Below are 22,613 nucleotides of genomic sequence, written 5' to 3'. Positions count from 1 at the left end.
TTCAGCTTTACAAGAAAGGGTAAAAACTTAACTTTCAAATGGAGTCAATGTAAACAAATTCTGGAGCATTTCTATTGGTCCAGTCATCATGCAATTCTGATTTAATGTAAAGAACAATGACCAAATAGTAAACAAAATTAAATAGACATTGACAGCTACGATGTTACTTGCTTTTTACTGTAGTCAAATGACCTAAATGAGCCTGTCACAGAGCAATAGTGAGACATTTAACATTTGTATCAAATCGTACTCTGATTTCAGATTAGGTCACAGTAATAAAATGGTTTAATGACAATTAATGTTTAGCATTAGCATTAACATCTGTAGCATTATTTTCCTGTTTAGAATTGAATGTAAAGTGTATTAATAGTTTACTTTTCATGTATCTGGTAAAAAAAAAGTTCTGGTATGCACCATCAATAAGGCTTCAAGCCTTATATAAGACCTTCATGACATTGTAATTTTGCGCATAGCATTCCAGATAGAAACCTACACGAACATTAAAAAAGGCTTCTTTCAGCCAGAATCAGCTCAGTTGTTGTCACTAAGCTTTTATAAATGTATTCCAATTTATGTAGGTGTGTTGAAAAGTTTCGGGCAGTGTCATGTAGCTTTAGTATTAGTGTTACCATTAATCAGTTAATACAGTTATCCACTTACTTCACTAACATTTGTAGTGCAGCCAGTTAACTGTCCTAAGTTAAGTAACTTTACTAAGTTAGTGTATAGGCTGAAATAATAAATAAAAGTACACCAAACCTATATATAACTTATATAAAACTTATATAAAAATGTATATATAACTTATATAAAAGACCTTTTTTTAAAAAGGGCATTTTGTTTTCTAATTTCTATTCAATTTTCTACTCAATCTGGAAATCCAATTACCCAATCCCCATCTGTGTGAACTCCCCCTATCACTAGAAATACACTAGGAGGGTGAAGACTAGCACACGTCTTCTCCGACACATGTGAAGACAGTCACCCCCTTTTTTTCAAACTGCCACTGATGCAGAATTACTAGGCAGCCAACGCTCTCAGAGGAAAGAGCCAGATCCCCAGCTCCGAAACAACAGTTAACAAACACTGTGCTGACCGACATCACCCCTGAGAGAGCAGGGGTAACTCCGACTCCAGCTGCTGATGGCAAGCACAATGATCTGGGATTCGAACCAGAGATCCTCGCTGGACCACTCGGATTTTTGGCCTGCAAACTATTATTATTACTATTATGAGCTCAGTGAATGCAGCATTTTTTTGTATAGTGTGTTAAACATTTTTTTGGTTAGATTTACTGTTTAATGTTGCTAATTAGTGTTTTTTTCTTTTACCTGTTTTTGTTTTGCAATTTTAGGCTAAAAGATTTTTTGTAGAAGGAATGTTGCTTATTTATTTTAGATTTTCTTTTAGATTTTTTTTTTTTTTTAGAGTTCTTAGAGTTCTTATTACACAATCAGCTGATTTAACGTTTTATATTTTTAGAGCTTCTTTGCGATATATAATATCTAATAATAATTATAATCATCATCATCATTATCATCATCATTATCATAACAATCATTTTTGTCACTCATTTCTCAAAATTGAAATTTTTTCTGCATTTATAATTTAATATATTATAAATACAAGGTTTCCTATAGATACAAAGTTTCCTGCAAATATTTGGCCACCTTATCATTTTAATAACAAGTGCAAATAAGTGAATAAATTCTCTACAGGAAACAACCTTAAACACTTTCTGAACATTTCAGGCACAACGTTTGCTCTATTCAGAATTTCACACTGGAATAGTTAAAAAATGCCATTAATGCCATTACTTTTGCCCACAGTGCATATTTTATTTACCTTTTATCAAAAAAGTTCAATTTAGAAATTAGAAATCCAGCAAATAAAGATGTCCCATATATGTAATGTTTTATTATATTCTAATATTTATTCATTTATTTCCTTTTTGGTATTTTTAATGCAACTCTTACCTTTCAGGACTACAGATGTTCTAGTCACGCTGGAAAACAGAGACCAGCACTGCTGGTACTGAACCTTTAACTTTCATTTCTCTGAGCACTTCCTTTTGAATTCAGATGGGGGGGCAGCACTTCCTCTTTCACTGAAGTTAAAAATTGCCACTCTTGTCACTTCTTCTGTTTTCCTAAGGGCTCACTTCATAATCATTGGCATTACTGGTGCTTCTGTTGGTCAAGCTCCAGCTGGGTGCGTGTGCCACCCTTCTATGAATTTCTATTGACCGTCCGAAGCAAATACCTGCTGTTATGAAGAACAAAGGGGCCGTGAAATAGCACATTACAATAAACTGGCTCTTTCACGTCAGCGGCGGAAACTGTGTGATTTGTTTTGTTCTGTATATTTTGCATAGTGTGTTTTTTTTTTATTATCCACCTCACTTTTTAGGGCGTGGGTGGCCTGGGTGGGTGGGGTTAATTGCTGTGGTGTGTGTATGTGTTTATGTATCTAATGTCTTAAGGACTAGGATTGGGATCCACAGCTGGTGAATGACTAAGAAACATGCAGTCCGATGAACCTCCCCCTGTAACACAGTGGATGCTCTAACAGAAAGCGAACAGAGCTCGCCTCTATATTTAGAGAAGGTGCTGCAGGGGGTTCTGAGAACATTGCTTCTTATATAGGATATGTAGCAACCGCAGCGCACAGTGCTCATGCCACAATACTTCTAAACGTATTCCTTCGCACCATTTTCTGAGTAGTTGGTCTTAGTCAGTTCTGCTTAATTCTCTGGTGTTTTAAGTTTTCTGCCCAAGTAATGAACACAAATAACCCTGACTCTGGTCTACAAAGCCAAGAACGAACCAGCCAGCCCCTCCGTGCTTGATGGCGATGGTCAAAAGTTGATCCGCACCAAGAGCCCTTCCAGCTTCAAGTACGGCTCTGTCGGACCCACCATCCTGTAAAATCCACGGAAGACGAGCGTCCAGACTTTTTTCTGTCCTGCACCAAAGTGGTGGAACAAACTTCCCCTGGGTGTCCGAACAGCAGAGTCCAACACTCGCTGTCTTCAAACCCAGACTGAAGACCCTCCTCTTCTGAGAGGACTTGGGTGAATAGTAGAGTATAGATAAATATTATAGTCCTGCCCTTCAACATAAAGTCCTACCTATAACCAGAAAGTTGATTGGCTTATTTTGTTGAAGGGCGGGACTTTATCTATAACCAGAAAGTTGATTGGCTATTTTTGTTGAAGGGTGGGACTTTATCTATAACCAAAAAGTTGATTGGCTTATTTTGTTAAAGGGCGGGACTTTATCCATAACCAGAAAGTTGATTGGCTTATTTTGTTGAAGGGTGGGACTTTATCTATAACCAAAAAGTTGATTGGCTTATTTTGTTGAAGGGCAGGACTTTATCTATAACCAAAAAGTTGATTGGCTTATTTTGTTGAAGGGTGGGACTTTATCCATAACCAGAAAGTAGATTGGCTTATTTTGTTGAAGGGCGGGACTTTATCTATAACCAGAAAGTTGATTGGTTATTTTTGTTGAAGGGCGGGACTTTATCCATAACCAGCAAGTTAATTGGCTCTTTTTGTTGAAGGGCGTGACTTTTTTCATAACCAACAAGTTGATTGGCCTTTTTTGTTGAAGGACAGAATTTTATCCATAACCAGCAAGCTGGTTGGTTCATTCTGTTGAAGGGCTGATGGTTTATTAGCAAAATATACAAACTTTCAGCTGATTGAAATTAACAATCTAACAAGACCAGTTTAAATAGCATAACAACACTAATAGACCCCTTCATGACAAGTGTCGTTAGTACTTAGTAGAAAACCCTTCTGCTGTTATAGCCAGGCACCAGCTTCTGACAGCGTTAGTGAGGAATCTTAGCCCATGCTTGGGTTCTTTGTCCTGTTGGAAGCTCCACTGATGCCCAAACTTCAGCTTCCTTACATAAGGCATGAGGTTTTCTCCTAGGATTTTCTGATACTTGATTGAGTCCATCTTGCCCTCCTTCCACTCACTGCTGGTTTCCAGTGCAAGAGGAAGCAAAGCAGCCCCAGAACATCACTGAGCCATCACCATGCTTCACTGTAGGCAGGGTGTTCTTTTCAGCGCATGCTTTATATAGACATAGTGCTGAGTTTTGGAAAGTGGCCTATATAGTGGCATACTGGCTTATGAGTGAGCTGGTATGATTGCATAAATATTCAACAAATGTTCTTTTTGTAATAATTTGAATTATGTTGGATTTAAACGTTACAGTTCATTTCATAATATATGTATAAAAGAAAATACATAAAACAAATATATCATATATCTCAAAGTTAATTACAGATGTGTAAAAATCTACTGAAAACAGGTATTCGACAAACAAGATCAAGTGCCATCAACCGATCAAGGCTGCTGATGGCAGGCTGATCTTCTAGTCCACCGTGCCTTAGTCCACTGGACCACTCAGAACCCCAGAGAACCAGTTAAGCCTCCAAATGGTTTATTGAGCTGTAAGGGCTCTATACACAACCATTGCCTTTATTCAAGATCCCTTTACCATCCTGTTATGTTGTGGGTCAAATTGACCCTTTTCAAAGTTTAGAAAATATGGGAATACATACTTTTAATTAAAAGGACTGAAAATTAAAAGGACTGATGCCTTTCGGTTTAACCCAGAAGTGACAATAGAGGCTTATAATGTCAAATGTAGACAAAACTGAGGCCTATTTATTTATTTATTAATTATTTATTTATGTATTTGAATAGTGAATTATCATGAGTCAACTGTTATCCGTAATGGCTGTAAATCCTGATTACACTTAATATTGATTATATTTAAATGAATGGATCTAAAGATAATGCTTATTTTTTCAAATGATCAAACACGAGACCTGGGAATATTACAGTTATTGAACATAACAGGAGGGTTAAGAGCCCTTTTCTAAAAGTATATTGTGTCAATCGACTACTTTAAGAAGTCCCCAGAAATCTAATTTTAACCCTTACTCTGCTCTATCTTAAGGAGGTGGGGTTACACTCAGAAATTAAGTGACTGACAGACAGGCTTGGCTGGAAGAGGCTGGTCATCTGCAGGATCTGCATGGCTCCTTTTCTGTTCAGTACATGAAGAAGCCGAGTTGTAGAGGAACTTACATTAGCTGCACTTCTACTGTTGGAGCATCCACACACCGGACAAACTGGGAATCCAGGGGGAAATCCTCTCTGCTTCTGCACTGGGAGCTCAATGAAGGCGGTCTGAGATACCTGAGGCTTGTGACTTGGTCTGGGAGAAGGGGGCAGAACGGAAGGGAACGGAACCACGGTGTCCCTGTTTTCTACATTTATTGGGTAACACAGATGGCCAAGACGAGTCTGGTACAAATACTGATCAGTCCATGACAGTATTAGCAATGCCACATAGTAGCTCTACAGCAGGGCTGCTCAATCCTGGTCCTGGAGATCTACCACCTTCAGAGTTTAGCTCCACCCTGAATCTAACACACCTGATCCAGATAATGAAGGCCTTCAGGAGCACCTGAACATTAGAGTCAGCTATGTTGGATCTGAACTCTTCAGGGAGGTAGATGTCCAGGACCAGGATTGAGCAGCCTTGCTCTACAGCATAGAACTGAGCTGGGATGAGACCATGTCATCACGATGAGGAGATGCCGGGAAGGTCTCAGGAATTCTCGTAGATATCACACACTTCATCCTGGCAAACACAGAAAACACCATCATCACCATTATGGCACACTTCCTCATTATATCTTTAGATTTTCACACCTGGCAGGTCACAAAGAGCTAGCTGAGGAGTTGAGTTGACTGTTTGAGTAAACAGCATTGGGTTCCCAGGAAATGTAGCCAACATACACTGATCAGCCATAACATTAAAGTCAATAACATGAATTATTTGGTTCCTATGGCACCTGTCACGTGTTGGGATCTACATATTAGGCAGCAAGCATAAGAATCTGAGACACTGTGACAAGAACCAGACTGTGATGTTCTAGACTATTGGTTCATCTCCAAAAACATAACATATCCAAAGCAGCAAGTCTTGAGGGTTTTTTCTAATATGCAGTGGTCAGCACCTACCAAAAGTGCTCCCAGGAAGGACAACCAGGGAAACCAGTGACAGGATTATGGCCACTCCAGGCCCAATGATGTGATCCATGGAGGTCCCACCTCACAACTTCCAGGACTTAAAGGATCTGCTGCTAATGCTGCAGTGTGAGAAACCACAGGGCACCTTCAGAGGTCTTGTGGAGTCTATACCTCAACATGTCAGAGCTGTTTTGGCATCACATGGAGGACCTACACAATATTAGGCGGTTGTTTTTTAATGTCATGGCTGTTCAGTGTGATTTTACCACAAAAATTTTCATATTGGTGTTTAATTTTAGAGTGAAAAGGAGAGAAGTGTCTTTTACTGAGCTCTCAGGCCTTGATTAGCTTGTAATGGGCTTGTCATGTTTTGCTCACAATCATCTAAGCTTTAGAAATACCCTGGCTCCTCCTCTAAGCAGCTGTCTAGCACTCTGAGAACTAAAATACTCATGTAATGGCCACAAAGCAGGAGAAGAATATGACATAGCAAAGCATTTTAATGTAGCTGTTTGCTCAGTTCTGTGGAGGTCAAGTTGGTCAAGTCTGGGAGACCAAGAAACCTTTGACAGAATGGTTTGTAGGATTACTAGAAAGCCTGACTTTAAAAAGACCTACAGAAAGATTTGGCAGACTATCTGAGGAGTGGAGGTGCACTATTCTACTGTGCAGTGATACCTGCACCAATCCTCACCACACAATTCAGCAACAGAGGGTTTTTAAGGGAACATATAAACATGCCTGATGCATTTGGGAGACACGTCCTGTGGACTGAGGAACTTTAAATAGCAAAACAACCCCAGAGGTTCTCCTGTTGGGTCCAGAAGCTGCAGGAAATACAATTCATAATCAGACTTCTAGTTAAATTTGGCTGATTTCTCTGTTAGTCCAGGTTCAGCAGCTAAAATCTTGGCACCCTTAATTGAATCAGATCTTTGATCATTTGACCAACTTATAGCTAATATTACTACGTACTATGTACAGTTGGAGAAAAAGGTGCAGAATTAAGGTTAGAAAAAGAGGTTTACAAGGTCTGAGACCTGCCAAAACTAAGCATGCTGGGTGCCCAAACTTTTGCACCGTGCCCACTTTTCCTGTTTTGTTTTTTAGAAGCTGTAAAGAAGAAACTAAAACAGAAATCTTACTTAAAAATTATAAATAAATATTTAATCTTTAACCCCTTAAGACAGAAAGACTTATCACACAGTAAGATGTATTATGCAGTAACTATAGAGACATCCGTACAAACTGGTGAGGCTGTTCTCTGGTAATAGACGTTTGTAGTAAACCTTCGGCCTGCTGGTGGGCTACTGGCTGTTTAAGGGGTTAACTGTGTTGGTTTCCAGTTAATTACTGGTTTTAAGAAATCTGTGGTAAAAATACAGCTTATCCAGGAACCTGGTGAAATGTTCACACCCCTGTCAGTGTCGTCCACTTAGATTTGGAAACCCGTTCAGACCACTGAAAACCCCCAGCTAACTGACTTAACTCTTCTAAAGTGGTGAAACCGATAATGGCAATATGAATTAATATTGTTCAATATTAATCAATGTTTTAGAAATCAGGTCCTCTTTTACTTGCTGAACATTTCACAATTCACAGATGGGGTGATCAGGAGTCTCTAAACTTTTGCATGCTGCAAGTTTTATTACACTACAGCAGGCATTACAGGGTCTTTAGGAGACAGTGGACCAGATCAAAATGATTCAGTAGAAACAACAGAATACGCTACTTTTAGAAAAAGTCCTATTCAAGAGGTCACCATGGCAGTGGCAAGCACACTGTCCAGTAAAATCCCAAAATGAATATGCTAATTAGCACATGCTTATTAACAGCTTAACGCACCAAGGCTTAGGATACAAACTAAGGTGTATTACGCAGTAACTACAGGGACTTCTATACTTCTATATGGGGCTATTCTTCAATAATAGAAGTTTGTAATAATGCCACAGGCCTTTTAAGGGGTTAATGACCAACACTCAGGACCAGTTTTGATGTCAGAATGGACTGAAAATCTCTGAATAAGAGCTACAGATTTTAATAAAAGAAGATGGTAGCAAATAAACAATGAAAAAAAAACATAGGAAACAAATGATGGACACAATGATATTGATTTCATATCCATATCAGCTGATTACAAAAGACGCAATGCTCACTGCACTATAGCAAAACTTTTATTTATCTTATTTTTTTAATTTATTTATCTTTATTATCTTTCTTTAAATGAAAACCTGACATTTCAGCCCTCATTCATTCAGAAACTCCACAAGTCAGACTGTTTGCTATGGTCTGTAGTGAGTGTTGCACCTTGATTGGCCTTATTTCTGACTTTTCTTTTTACACATTAAAAAATGGCTTATTAACATCAACATCAGACAGATGTTCGGATCCGTGTCACACATGCTTCCTCTTCTGACCCTGTCTGGCATGTTGGCTCCCTCTACTGGCTCTGCCAAACACTGCACAGGGCTTCTAACCTGTCCTGTTTTTTTTTTTGTTGATGTTTGATGGTTGACCTAAAGCTGATCAAGGGACTCACCTGTGTAAACATTACTGACCTCTCTGAGGTGTGTTTGGTTCTGTCTAGTTAGATTAGACTCTTCTGTTTATGTCTAGAGTCTGTAGTTATCCCTGAAGTTATCTAGCCTGACACAGTGGAGGTCTTCTGAGGTGTCTGTGGTTTGTAGTAGTTCTCCCTCTTCCTGGTCTAATCTAGTGGTCTTCTGAGGTATCTATGGTTTGTAGTAGTAATCCCTCTTTCTTGTCAAAACTAGATCCTCTGAGATACAGTATCTATGGTTTGCAGTAGCATCTCTGTTCCTGGCCTGACCTAGTGGATGTCTTCTGAACTACACTATATGTCCAAATGTTTGTGGACACCTCTTTCAATAAATGTATTCAGCTACCTTAAGTTGCACCTATTGCTGATGCAGATGTGCAAATACAGACACAGCTTGTCTAGTCCCTGAAGAGAAGCACTGCCAATAGAATAGGACTCTCTGGAGCAGATAAACATGAACCCATTGGCACCATGCTGCCTAATACCATATATTGAGGCCTGAGAAATTGGTAAGAGTTACTCCTCTCCTTTTTTCACTTTTTTCTTTATGATTTAGAACAAAAACAAAACACTAATCTTTCTTTAAAGTTCAGCAATATTATGTACAGTATGTACCATGTATTTTTGTGTAAGAGTCAATGTACATTTATAATTTGTTGAGAACTTGCCTGTGTGACCAAACATGTTTAAAAACACAATAGAAAGATTAATCAAGCCATATCTGATTCTAAGAGTCAGGATATTATTTATTGTCAGACTCACTCAGGCAGTGTTCTATCATAAGTGGCACATGACAATGAGTGGCACATGACAATGTCACATTAGAAAACTGGTAAAAACATACAATAATCCTTGTTTACGAATCCATTCGGCACTATTGCAGAACATGTGGTGGGGTTTAATGAATTCTGCCTAGTGGATTGTACCTTTTCTGTGGGAGTTGCTGACATCTCCATGGAGTTCATGTAAAGATTCTCGTCCTGTGTATTGTTGATGTAAAGATTTTCTTGGCACACGTTGTCAGTCTTGCCTAACTCTTCACTCGAATCTGCACGCCAACTAAATTCACAAATGCAGCGTTCAATAACCACTAGGTTACAATAAACAGCTAAAAGTATATTCCTTACCATGCCGCAACAGGCAGAAGTTTTTATTTTAATAAACTTTCATTTATTCATCCATACTTTATAATAAAATAATTTATTAATTTATAATTGCCCTTATTTTTGTATAAATCATACCTGGAGGTGGGTTCAGAGGGATTCTTACGTCTGTGGCAAGACAGAGAACAGATAATGAATCATTCAGGCCTGGGCTTTGTTGTACATGTTTGTTCTTTGCCCAGAAGAAGAAGACAGTCCAAGTCTGGGTTGCAGAACGAACTTCTTTATTGCGTACGCAGGATGGACAGCTAGCCATCGGCCTGAGCCGAAAAAGTCCATATGCAGCGTACCCCATATCTGTCTACAGCATTTATCCACCTCATTTATTCCACCACGCCCACTTTTAAGAGCTTGTTTGAGTCAGAATTTCCCCTTGTTTCACTTCTAATGGTTTATGGTTGTATCCAATTATAAGTAAAAGTAGTCTGAAGTAGGCTGCTGCTGTGGACACTGATCATAAAGGACCATAACATGGCTAGCTGAGCTAACCAAACATTCAAACAGGCTAATTAACACTATTTAGAGCTCTTTTTACAGCACTGTTTCCCAACCCTGGTCCTGGAGGCACACTGCCCGGCACATTGTAGTGGATTCCCTGCTTTAACACACCCCCTGCAAGGGACAGCACTAAAATATGCAGGGTTAGAACTTTGCTAACTAGCGCTAGCTTTCCCACACGGCCCTAAAAGATTACAGTGTTGAGACACCACATCCGAAGAAGTAGATGACCTGCATCTGTGGTTAAAGGCCCCAAATTGAAAACACCCTCCCTAAACATCCCCCATATGTATGTGCATATTATTTTGTGGAGGAAGCGTATGAGGTCATGAGGCTCCAGTGAAGTGGATGCATCAGGTTCATAGGAGGCTATTAGCATAGGAGCTAATCCACAAGCACCTGTGTAAGGAGGTTCTGGGCTTGATTTCAAAGGTGCAAGTAATTGTGGGAACTAGGGGCAGTCAAAGGTGCAACACACTAGGGGACTAGGGGCAGTGAGCACACACAGACCCAGAGCGGTGGGCAGCCAACTCCAGTGCCCGGGGAGCAGAGAGGGTGAAGGGCCTTGCCCATAACCCTGTCATCAGTAGCCTGGAGCTCCAACCGCTGAGCCATCACTTCCCCAGTTTCTCCTACACTAAACGCTAAAAGCAGACGTGTGGACATTTGGATGGATGTTTTTACTTTGGCGCCTCCAACCACAGTCGCAGGTCCTCTTCTCTGGAAGGCGGCGGATATTGGTGTGGTGCTGGACGTTCTACACAAAATAAACAAAGATGGCCACACCCTTGGATAGGTGGTTTGTAACAGGTATTTATTCATTAAACAGAGGCCTGACCTTCCTGACCCCAAAAGCTACTGACCTCTAGGCTTTTTGTTTAAGATTTCCATGCCTTCCTTGGTCAAAGGATGTCTGCTAAACCTGGTCACCATCAAGATACATGCATTATGCAATCTTTTTGAGCATGTAAACAAAGATTGATTTAATTGCCATATAATAAAGAATAATACAATTAAATAAAAGGACCATATTTCAGAATATTCCACAGGTCTCAAATGGCAATTCCATCAGTTGATCACTTTCTGCACAATTTTTTTGCATAATTTAATGGTTTAGATGTAAACACAGTCATGAGTGGGTTTGGTGTAAAACAATATGGTTTTTAGACTTATAGCCACTTAATCTAAATTGTTCACAGTGTTGGACAGTGAATAGAAACAGATGTCTGAACATGTCTGAACTGGTTGGTGTGGCGCAGCAGATAACACCTCTACCTGTTCATGAGCTACCACACCATGTGGAAGACTGGGGTTAGATTCCCGGTCTGGGTGACTACGCTGCGCTACACCAATAAGAGTCATTGGGCAAAACTCCTAACACTACATTGGCCCACCCCTCTGTAATACGAGTAACCTTGTAAGTTGCTCTGGATAAGAGCATCAGCTAAATGCCGTAAATGTTTAATGCCCCTTAACAAATCCCTCACAGGCCTCATCAACAACTCAGAAGAGCTATGTCGGTTCACTGGTGGGTTTGGATAGTAAATTAAAAGGCTATATTTGAAAATCAAGAGTCCAACCAAACCCCACTTTCAACATGTTCATCTCAAACCAGTGTGTTATGCTAAAATTGAGAAAAATCTGTGAAATTCACCTTTAATTGGTCCTTATTTCACATTTCTAGCTGCTGGTTAAACGTATTCAGCATTAAAACATCCACGATTACACGTATTCAGCATCTAAACATCCACATCCACAAACATCCACAATTATATAAGAATAACAAGCATGTCAGGAAAACGTACCTCTTTTTCAAGCAGATAGTCGTCACAGAGATTCCCAGGATGAGGCAAACTACTCCCACACCAGCCCCAGCAGCTATTATCAAAATGTTAGAGTTTCCTAGAAGGCATGGAACAAAGGACTCAGGAAAAGGACACCAAACAGAAGGTCTTCTAGTGTTGTTTCACTTACCATTCAGAAACGCAGCATCTCCTGAAGGTAAAATCTGGACAGACATGTGGTCATTGCCCAAGTAGTTAGATGCCTCACAGGACACATTGAGGGTCAGTGGTCCTGTTAACTCTGACGCTGTCACTCTTAGGCTGTGGTTAGTCGTGGTGTTAAAGTGTGGGAAACTTGCATTTCTTCCATTAATCACCCAGGAGATGGTAGCTCTGGGCTCGGCCTCCGCTCGGCACACACACCGCATACCTCCGGCCAGCTCTGAGCACTCTGGGATCAGCAGGATTTTGGGAGGGACTGAGGCACAGGAAAACCAGACATGACTGCTGAGTCTTGATTCCTAGTTGCTCAACAGTGCTTGAAAGTGCAACAACTGTACAAATGATTAGCATATTGTCCTATGCTGAGAATATGCTAATCACCATAAATCATATGACATGGTCCATATACACGGAGATATTTAAGGCGACATTGTAGTTAAATAATAATATATTTAGACCACATGGTATTTAATTGAAGCCATTAATTTATATTAATAAATCATATATTGATTTATTGAGGCTGCAAGACAATGTATTAATATATTAAATAAAATATCAAATTAATAATAAAACAATATATTCTTTTTTGTGCCTCATTATATTATCTTATGGCTTTAATATATATGTTATTGTCTAAATATATTGAGTTGTGGTGTCAGTATATTATTTTGAGCCCTCAGTATATTTTTTATTGTAGTCTAACTACAGTGTATTAACTTATATTAATTTGTGGCCACAATATGTTTTCTTATCTCAGCAATACATTATCCTGTGGTCTCAAAATATTTAGTTTCAATCATTTGGGTGACAAGCCACTCATAGCGAGATGGAGAAGGTCTGCTGCTACCAGAACACGTGAGTGAGACAGTACCACCCTCAACCACACTCTTTCCTTCTGCGCAGTGTATGGTCACATTTTCGGGGCCGTCTGTGAAAATGTATTGAATGTAAAATGACCACAGTACAGCCTTATTTCTCATGCTATATACACCGAACAGTCTAAAATCATACAATCCACTACATTATCCTGTGGTCTCTAAATATTTAGTTTCAATATATAGTCTCAATATATTTACTTGGTCTCTGTATTTTAAGGTCTAAGTATATTAATATGTGGCCTCTATATATTGTTATGCGGTCTTTCTTACCTTGTGGCCTTAGTAAATTATTTTGTGGCCTCAATAAATTCATTTACAGTTTCAGTATATTATTTTTTAGCCTAAATTTATCTTCTCATGGCCTCAATATATTTTCTTATATTTTCTTGCCATAATATATTTCATCTGTGGCTGCAAGACATTTTCTTGTGTTTAAAAAATTATCTTGTGGCCACAATATCATCATTTACAGTGTCAATGACATAACTTTTGGCCACAATATATTTTTCATATGGCCTCAATATATTGTCTTGTGGCCTTACTATATATATAATATATTATATTTTTGGTCTCAATATATTTTTTGTAGTCATAATATATTAATTTCTGGCCTCAATACATGCAACAACGAACAATTGGTTGGGACACCCTGCAAAAGGGCAAAACATAGTGGCAGCCTAAACAAGAAAGTGAAGTAAGTTACTCACAACGGACGTCCAACATCAGCTTCTCTGACTGACCATGGGCGACAGTGTTATAGACAGTGCAGGAGACTGATGTGTTCCGTTTGACGTCTCGAAGGATCAGGTTTTGTGAACTGTGCTTCTCAGTGAAGTTCATTTGGGTGACAAGCCACTCATAGCGAGATGGAGAAGGTCTGCTGCTACCAGAACACGTGAGTGAGACAGTACCACCCTCAACCACACTCTTTCCTTCTGCGCCGTGTATGGTCACATTTTTGGGGCCGTCTGTGAAAATGCATTGAATGTAAAATGACCACAGTACAGCTTTATTTCTCATGCTATATACACTGAACAGTCTAAAATCATACAACCCACCCTCTTCCACTGAAATGAAATAAATAAAATATTGACATACTGTCATGAATGACCGTCCGCACTGTTATGTGTCACTTATCTTATCAAGATCTCAAAACCTATCTGCATAGATAGGTATATATAGTCTGATATATATAGTTTCAATATATTTACTTGGTCTCTGTATTTTATTCTGTGGTCTAATAAAATTAATATATGGCCTTAATATTTTGACATGTGGTCTCCCTTGCCCTGTGACCTTAGTCAATTATTTTGCAGCATCAGTATGTGAATAAATAGTCTTACTATAATCATTTGTGGTCTCAGTGTATTATTTGTTGGTGCTTTAGTGTATGAATGCATAGTCTCAATATATTAACTTGGTCTCTGTGTATTGGTTGGTGGTCTAAGTCTATTCATATGTGGCCTCTATAAATTAATATTATATATATTAATATTATATTAATATAATATATTATTTTTAGTATATTAAAAATTAATTATATTTTCTCCCGATCTCTCTCTCTCTCATATATATATATATATATATATATATATATGTGTGTGTGTGTGTGTGTGTGTATGTATGTATATATAGATGTCATAATATATATATTATATAATATAATATATTGTATATATATATATTATATATATATATATATATATATATATATATATATATATAAAGAGAGAGAGAGAGAGAGAGGTCATGAGAACATATAATAAGCTGGGGAAACAGAGGACGCTGTGGATTGACACAGCCGTTGTCTGTCGCATTGCGAATAATGCAAAAGACACTTCTGATCTGAGTTGTGTTAAGCTCTGTAGAGCTTTGTAGAGCAGTGCTGAAGACCATTAGCACTACTTCTTTAGCTGTGTTAAGCTCTAGGGTAGCAGCCCTTTGTAGAACAACACCGAAGATTCAAACCAGAGTTAATGTTAAATATAGTCCAGAGACGTCAGTAACGTCTTATTTTTAGTCTTAGAACTTTTTTTATTTGGGGTGGGGGGGGTGTTTCTGGGTTTTCGTACTGATGAACTTGAATGCTTAATAGATTTAAGCATAGCAGGTGATGTGTGCATGATCACAGAACCGCCAAACACTTTGTTGCAAATAGTCAACAGGGTCGTAAGAAAAAACAAAATCAAGCGTGAAGCTACCAGGAACCCATTATCTTCCAGTTCTGTCAAATTCCAGAACTGCAGCCTACCTGGTGCACCAAGAAGTACCAGATGTTCAGTGCTGAAGGCTTCAAGGCTGAAACCCAACCACCACTGAACAAGACACAAAGCTGAGGCATCTAGACTGGTCCAGGTTTTATGGACTGATGAAATGAGAGTGACTCTTGACGGACCAGATGGACGGACTCGTGGCTGGATCAGTATCCGGCCCAGAACCCATCTTGATTTGATTTTTGAGCCCATCTTCAACCCGAAAAGGTCCAACCAGCTCATCTTTAATAATACCAGCCCATACCATTACCCCACCACCACCTTGCTGGCGTCTGACTCAAATCTTCACTTCACAGGGTGGTGGTGGGGTACTGGTATGGGCTGGTATTATTAAAGATGAGCTTGTTGGACCTTTTCGAGTTGAAGACGAGCTCAAAAATCAACTCCCGGCCTACTGCCAGTTTTTAAAAGACACTTTCTTTAAGCAGTGGTACAGGAAGACGTCTACATCTTTTAAAAAGACTTGGACAATGCTCCATCACATGCATCCAAGTACTCCTCTGCATGGCTAGCCAGTAAAGGCATTAAAGATGACCTGACCTGAACCCAATGAAGAACCTGTGGGCAATTCTTAAACGGGAGATTTACAGTGAAGGAATACAGTGCACCTCTCTGAACAGTGTCTGGGAGGCTGTGGTTGCTGCAGCACAAAAAGTTGATCGTCAACAGACCAAGAAACTGACCGACTTCATGGATGGAGGGCTTTTCACTGTTATTGAAAGGAAGGGTGGCTATATATCGGTCACTGTTTTTTTTATATGTTGGAAATGTTCATTGGAAAGTTTCGAGTTTTTTGTTTATAATTCTCACTTAAACAAAAAAAAGTGAGATAATAAAACGTGTGTCTGCACTGTAATAGTTGGCCAATAATTGTGCACATATAGATATTTTATAGGAAGCCCAAACCTCACTTTTACTTAAACATTAAACATTCATGTTTTAGGTTTATTAACATTTTGGATTAACTGAGAGCTCTGTGGTTGGTGATTAATAAAAATAATCCTCAAAAATAAGACTTAATAAAATTAAATAAGAATATATATATATATATATATATATATATATATATATATATATATATATACATTTCTTATATTTCATAAACTCTTTCCTTGTTTTTATCCTTATTGTTTCCTAAGAAAGCCCAAACCTTATTTTTACTTTATTAAACATTCAGGTTTTAGATTTATTAACATTTTGGATTAACCATGAGCACTGTGGTTGGTGATTAATAAAAATAATTCTCAAAAATATGACTTAAGATTAAATATTGTTTTATGTGACTGAACAGTTGTCAAAGCATCTCACTGTTAGCTGTACCGTATCTGACAAATAAACAGCCTACAACTTTGACACTTTGTGGTAAGCATGATGTGGAAGTGTGGAAGTAGGTCAAGTAGTAAGATCATAGCAGTGTGTGTATGTGTGAGGGTGGGAGGAGCTTTAGCACCTTTAAAAACATGCAGCTACATCACTACACTAACATCTACTCATTTACCAAGACCTGTACACCACCCAATCGACCAAATCACCTACTTCCAGCATTAATTTTCATCACAGTAAAGCCAGCGCCCTTAAAACCCCACTGCTACGCTGGACACCGTTTAGGCCTCCTGGTCTGAGTGACAGGCTGGAGCTGTGTGCGACACTGATCTGATGATCTGATGACATGTCAGAACATTTGGTCAGATTTTGTAACTTTTTGACATCATGTGAATCTGGCAGTTATTCTTTATATTGACAGTAGGAGTTCATGACGAATGGATATATAAAAATGCTCCAAAATGATTTAATATTATAAAATAATATTTAAAAAAATTAAGTCCTAGAATAAAACATTTGGAGTTTTTATTTCTTAATCTGAAAGTGGCAAATATTTGGAGGTTTTTGCATGATAGTGATGATTATTGTTGGTGTTTAGTCATATTTTTTAGGCCGCAGTCAATAATCATCTCCTTCTATGTCTCTCTATGTATTGGAAAGCAGTTTTAGCAGTAGTTATGGAGATGCAGGTACATATAGAGCTCATTTGAGAAGAAAGAAAAAGGGAAGTCTGGTCACCCTAGTTTGTGGTAGGAATGTTAGCCAGCTTGCTAACTGCCTGGGTTCTTCTGTTTTTGTACTTTCCATGGTAGGCAACTCGCCAGCTACAGTAAAATAAAGGATTTCTTTCTTTATTAGCTTAGATTCCAGTCCTACCTTGTGAATGTGGCCTAAAACTAACTATTTTAGGTTTTAGAGGACTGTATGTAGGGTGATAAGGCAGAATAGGCCCATAGAAAGCCTTTATTCTAAGGGCTATATTTATGTTGTCAGCATAGCGTTAGCCAACTTGCTAACCCCTGGTTGGAACATCTGGTCCTCACCCCAACCAGTCTATATTTCTATACCAGATTCACACCAAACCCTATTCCAAACGATAAATAGTTTTCATTAAAACGCATCATGTGGACAAAAGTATTGGGACACCTGCTCATTCATTGTTTCTGAACTCTGAAATCAAGGCCATTGGAGTAACTGTCTCTACTGTGCAGGGAAGAAGGCTTTCTACTACATTTTGGAGGAGCACTGCTGTGAGGATTTGATTGCATTCAGCAACAAGAGCTTTAGTGAGGTCAAGATGTTGGATGATGATCACTACCCCACCTCATCCCTGACTCTCCTAACACAGTAATTCCAAAAGTACTGTATGGAGCGCCACCATCCATCGTTCCAGAGAACACAGTTCGTCCACTGCTCCACAGCTCAATGCTGGGGGGGGCTTTATACCCCTCTGGCCCACATTTGGCATTAGGCATTGTGCCAGGCACTAGACAAGCTGTGGGTGTGTGCATTAGCAATGGGTACAGTTTAAAGTAGCTGCATGCATTCATTAGAAGGGGTGTCCACAAACATTTGGACATATGATATGCTTTTTTCCAATGTAAAGGTTGGAAGCCTCAACTGCTAGAATAGTTACTCACATAAGACGTTGAGCTGATGAGCGTTACTATGTTGAGCTCGGCCGCTGAACATGCTTTTGCAGCTGAGACTCTTGCCGTGGTCTTCATGGTTTGGTCTGAATTTTGCTTGGGCCACCGAAGTCCACAATTCACCTTCCTTTGTGGTGGTCACATTGTAAGACACAGGAGGCAAGCCTATCCATTCCATCGCTGGTGGAGATGAGGGACAGGAATGCCGGACTGTGCAGTTGGCAGAGAACAATTGTCCCTGCACTTGTGAACCCTCCACGGAAATCTCAGTAGCCTCAGGTTTCACTGTGAGAAATTATGAACATGAATTATAACTGTACTCCATAATTCACTGTTCCAGACTGCAGTGCGTGCACTCACCGACATGTATTTTGACGTAATGATATTTGTTTTTGGTGTCAGGATGGATCCATGGATAGAGATCTTCTCCACCATCTTCTTGGCGGATGCTGCTGATCTTCAGACTGCAGTCTCCCAGCTCAGGGTTTCCGGGGGCTGATGTTCTTCCTCTGAACTTATCTATTATATCTGCAGTCTTTCTGGAATACACGACTGGAGATGACGCTCTTCTATACACGTACCAAACCACCTGAGTGTGTGAACTGGTGTTGCACGGCAATGTCACACAGCTGCCCTCAACAGCTGTAACCGACTTTGGGACATGAACCACCCAGCCATGAGTGAGGCAGCTCAGCAATGAAACTGCAGAGAGAGAAGAACGGAAAGTTTGTTCAACAGCCATTAGAACATTTGTGGAGCAAATAATTACAATAAAATAATTAGCCAACCTAAATAAACAAATAAGATGATATATATGTGACTGAAGTCCTGTTGTAATCTACTCTGCACCCTCCAACACTGAACAAAACACTGTGTTCCTTACCAGTCTGAAAAAGGTTGAGCACTTTGTATCTGTCCATTACTGGAGTATGTGGCCTAGAAAAGGGAGGAAAAAAGGTCACTGATGCTTTAGGCCTTTATCTGCCAAGTGTAAAAACGCATTGCTAAAATTATATGTAAAAACAATACTATCACAAGTCACATAGATGTGTTCTACCTCAAATAACTATTTTCAGTACGATATTAGAACCCGTAATAAATGTTCTTTTTTCAGAAAAAAAAATCTTTACAATATGCAAACAATTGTATATATATGTATATATATATATATAGTCTATATAGTCTTTTTCAAAATCTTGACACTGACTTCAATTAAAAGTTAAGACATTTTTCCATTATTGAGATACAAGTATTTTGTCCAGCAGTGACAATATATATAATAATATTGAAAAATGTAATAGGATATATAATTTGCCATTGCTTTTTCATTTTTTTTACATTAAATTCCAAGTTTTTTCTTTGTAAAGGTAAGTTGCCATTTTGACAATACAAGGTTTATATATATACACACCATCTGTAGCACCTCATTATTCTGGATCTGTATGCATATATATATATATATATATATATATATATATATATATATATATATATATATATATATATATATATATATTGTCATTGCTGGAGAAAATACAGTATCTCCATAATGGCAATTTTACAGAAGAAAAAAAAATCGTCTTAACTTTCAAATTAAAGTCAATGTCAAGATTTTGAAAAGATTTTGACAGGTTTTGGTTCTTTTTCTATTTTCGTGTTTTAATACATACAGTTGTGGCCTATGTTTCTCTAGCAGAATGAGTGACAACATGACAACATACATCTTTGGTGCATTTTTGGGGGAGCGCTATTAACAGGAAACTAACTGATATAAAATGAGAACTAAAAATGTTAAAACATTTGTAATGGCTGTGCACAATAATACAGAAAACAGCAGTAAAAACAAAATCCAGAACAGATTTGTTGTCATTTTGGCCTACTTCTGTTTTTTCTGTTCATGGAATTGTGATATGGTACAAGACAGCGAGTTGAAGACAGCGAGCGTTGGACTCTGCCATTTGGGGAAGTTCGTTCCACCTACTCTTTGGTGCAGGACAGAAAAAAGTCCGACCATTGCCATCAAGTACGGAGTTGCTGGGCTTTGTATGCCAGAGTCAAGGTTTTAAATCTGAATCTTGTACTTCTTAATCCTGCATTTATCAGTACCAGACATGTCAAGTCACAGAGAATACAAGAGTCTAGGAGTAGTACAGTGTCACCAGTCTCATCACACAAGCTACCTTATCACTCTAACACCCTATATAAATGCTCTGCCCTACATGCACATTGCAAATTGGCTTGACATGGAACACGGAGTACCACAGAGCTCAGTGCTGGGTGTCCTATTCTAGTGTAGTCACACCACTGTGGCCACCGTTTTAGCCACAACTACATTCACAGAACATGCAAGTAAACTTTTGTACCAACTGAATGACAGAAAGATCTGTAGCACCTCATTGGGCTCGATCTGCATTTGTATATATTTATATATTGCAGTATGTTCTTTAATAAAGGCTCTGATTATATGTATATATTGAGTCATGACTCAACTCAAAGAACCATTTGAATGCTTAAGTATCTCTACATTGTAAAGCATGAGTTACATGTAGCTATTATAGTATAGATATTATTACCAGCATTATCAGTATTATAACACTATATTATATTAAATAGCTCTTACCTCACACTGCTGCAGTTGGTTTTGACGTACTGGCAAACAGAAACCAACCCTTTGCTATACTAAAGCCTTTAAACTTTGATTACACTGGGCACGCCTCTGAAATCAACACAGTGGGCCGGACCGCTTCCTTCCTAAACAAATGAAAACTGCTGCTTGTAATGTACTTCTGTTTTTCTAACATCAATGTGTCATGGTGCATCTTCATGTCCTGCTCCAACTGTAAGAGTTTAGCAAGATTAAAGAGCTAATTTAGTCAAGTCAAGTCAAGTCAGATTTATTTGTATAGCTTTTTACAACTGTTGTCGTCACAAAGCAGCTTTACGTAATCAGTAATTAGTAAAAGACAGAAAAAAAGAAATAATGTAAGAAATTTAGCAAAGCAAAAGCACCCATTAATGTAATGTAAAAAGTGAACTATTAAAAAATCAACATAATGCACTAGATACAGCCGAATGCAATTCCATGATAAAGCATGCTAAGTTTAGCTCACTTTGACAGTTGTATTTATAAATATATACGCCACCCATAGCAAAACAAAATAGCCATCTCTCTGGGGATAAGCCACAAAGCCCAGAAAGAACCAGTCCCTCCGCGGCTCGACCCACCATCCTTTAAGATTCACAGAAGACGAGTGTCCAGACTTTTTACTGTCCTGCACCGCAGTAGTGGAACGAGCTTCCCCTGGGTGTCCAAGCAGCAGAGTCCAACACTCACTGTCCTCAAACCCAGACTAAAGACCCTCCTCTTCTGAGAGTACTTGGGTGAATAGTAGAGTGGTCTCCTTACTGACTTGTGTTTAGTAGAGTCTGAACTTAGAGGATCTTTGAATTTTTAGTCTATTTAAACTAGCTGAAGTTTTTCTTGAGTAAATAGTGAAGCACAATTGTAAGTCGCTCTGGAGAAGAGCGTCTACTAAATGCCTTAAATGTAAATGTAAATGTTAACACTGGCTAATTTGCTGTGTACTGGCTTTCCACTCAAAAATCTGAGTAGTAAACTGCAAGTATATAAGTAGTACTAAGTTTACTGCACTTACACCTTAATTATACTTAAAAGTGAACTATTAAAATGAACATAATGCACTAGATACAGCCTTGTGCAAACATCTTATGCAGTGGAAAAGCTGAACATGGCTGAATTTAGAAACTGGCTGAATTTAGGGCTGCGTACTTCCTCTGGAAACCTCCGGCCAAAAATCTGTTATTATTTATATACCGAAAGTGAAGTCACTGGTGGGTTCGGTGTGGCTGAGCAGAGGCCACAGTTCCAGTAAGTTAGTGCAGAGTGTAGAGCGTTTGTATATGGTAAAGGTGAGATACAGTAGCTTGTGTAATGAGACTGGTGACACTGTACTGTACTAATCCTAGACCGCTGTATTCTCACTGACTTGACATGTCTGGTACTGGTACATGTTTGTATTTGATTTATGACTGAAATAAGCAGTATTATATCCCAATTTTATAAATCAGCATAAAGCTTGAAAGAGTTTGTGTATATAAATTGTATTTTTTTTTTAATCACACACAAAAGTTTACTTTTTAGTTAAAATGAAATGTTTTCCGAAGAAATAATAATTGT

At 38.6% G+C, this 22,613-nt stretch overlaps 1 protein-coding gene across 1 annotated transcript in view; it reads right to left on the bottom strand.

Moving 5' to 3' along the window:
* The window catches only part of LOC140557588 (uncharacterized), a 49,031-nt gene extending 28,025 nt beyond the window's left edge, over nucleotides 1-21,006 (bottom strand). Inside the window, exons 1-10 of the mRNA XM_072682205.1 lie at nucleotides 20,296-21,006; nucleotides 19,299-19,351; nucleotides 18,776-19,117; nucleotides 18,407-18,700; nucleotides 13,878-14,138; nucleotides 12,261-12,548; nucleotides 12,092-12,188; nucleotides 9,867-9,896; nucleotides 9,552-9,684; nucleotides 6,807-6,892 (exon numbers count right to left, since the gene is read on the bottom strand). Coding sequence (XP_072538306.1) covers nucleotides 6,807-6,892; nucleotides 9,552-9,684; nucleotides 9,867-9,896; nucleotides 12,092-12,188; nucleotides 12,261-12,548; nucleotides 13,878-14,138; nucleotides 18,407-18,700; nucleotides 18,776-19,117; nucleotides 19,299-19,351; nucleotides 20,296-20,435 — 1,724 coding nt within the window. The 5' untranslated portion in view covers nucleotides 20,436-21,006. The remainder of the gene's footprint in view (nucleotides 1-6,806; nucleotides 6,893-9,551; nucleotides 9,685-9,866; nucleotides 9,897-12,091; nucleotides 12,189-12,260; nucleotides 12,549-13,877; nucleotides 14,139-18,406; nucleotides 18,701-18,775; nucleotides 19,118-19,298; nucleotides 19,352-20,295) is intronic.
* Between the last annotated feature and the right edge of the window lie 1,607 nt (nucleotides 21,007-22,613).

Source organism: Salminus brasiliensis, chromosome 1 (genome assembly GCF_030463535.1).
Source record: "Salminus brasiliensis chromosome 1, fSalBra1.hap2, whole genome shotgun sequence".
Taxonomy (NCBI): Eukaryota; Metazoa; Chordata; class Actinopteri; order Characiformes; family Bryconidae; genus Salminus; species Salminus brasiliensis.
This window is presented reverse-complemented; position numbering and strand designations above follow the sequence as displayed.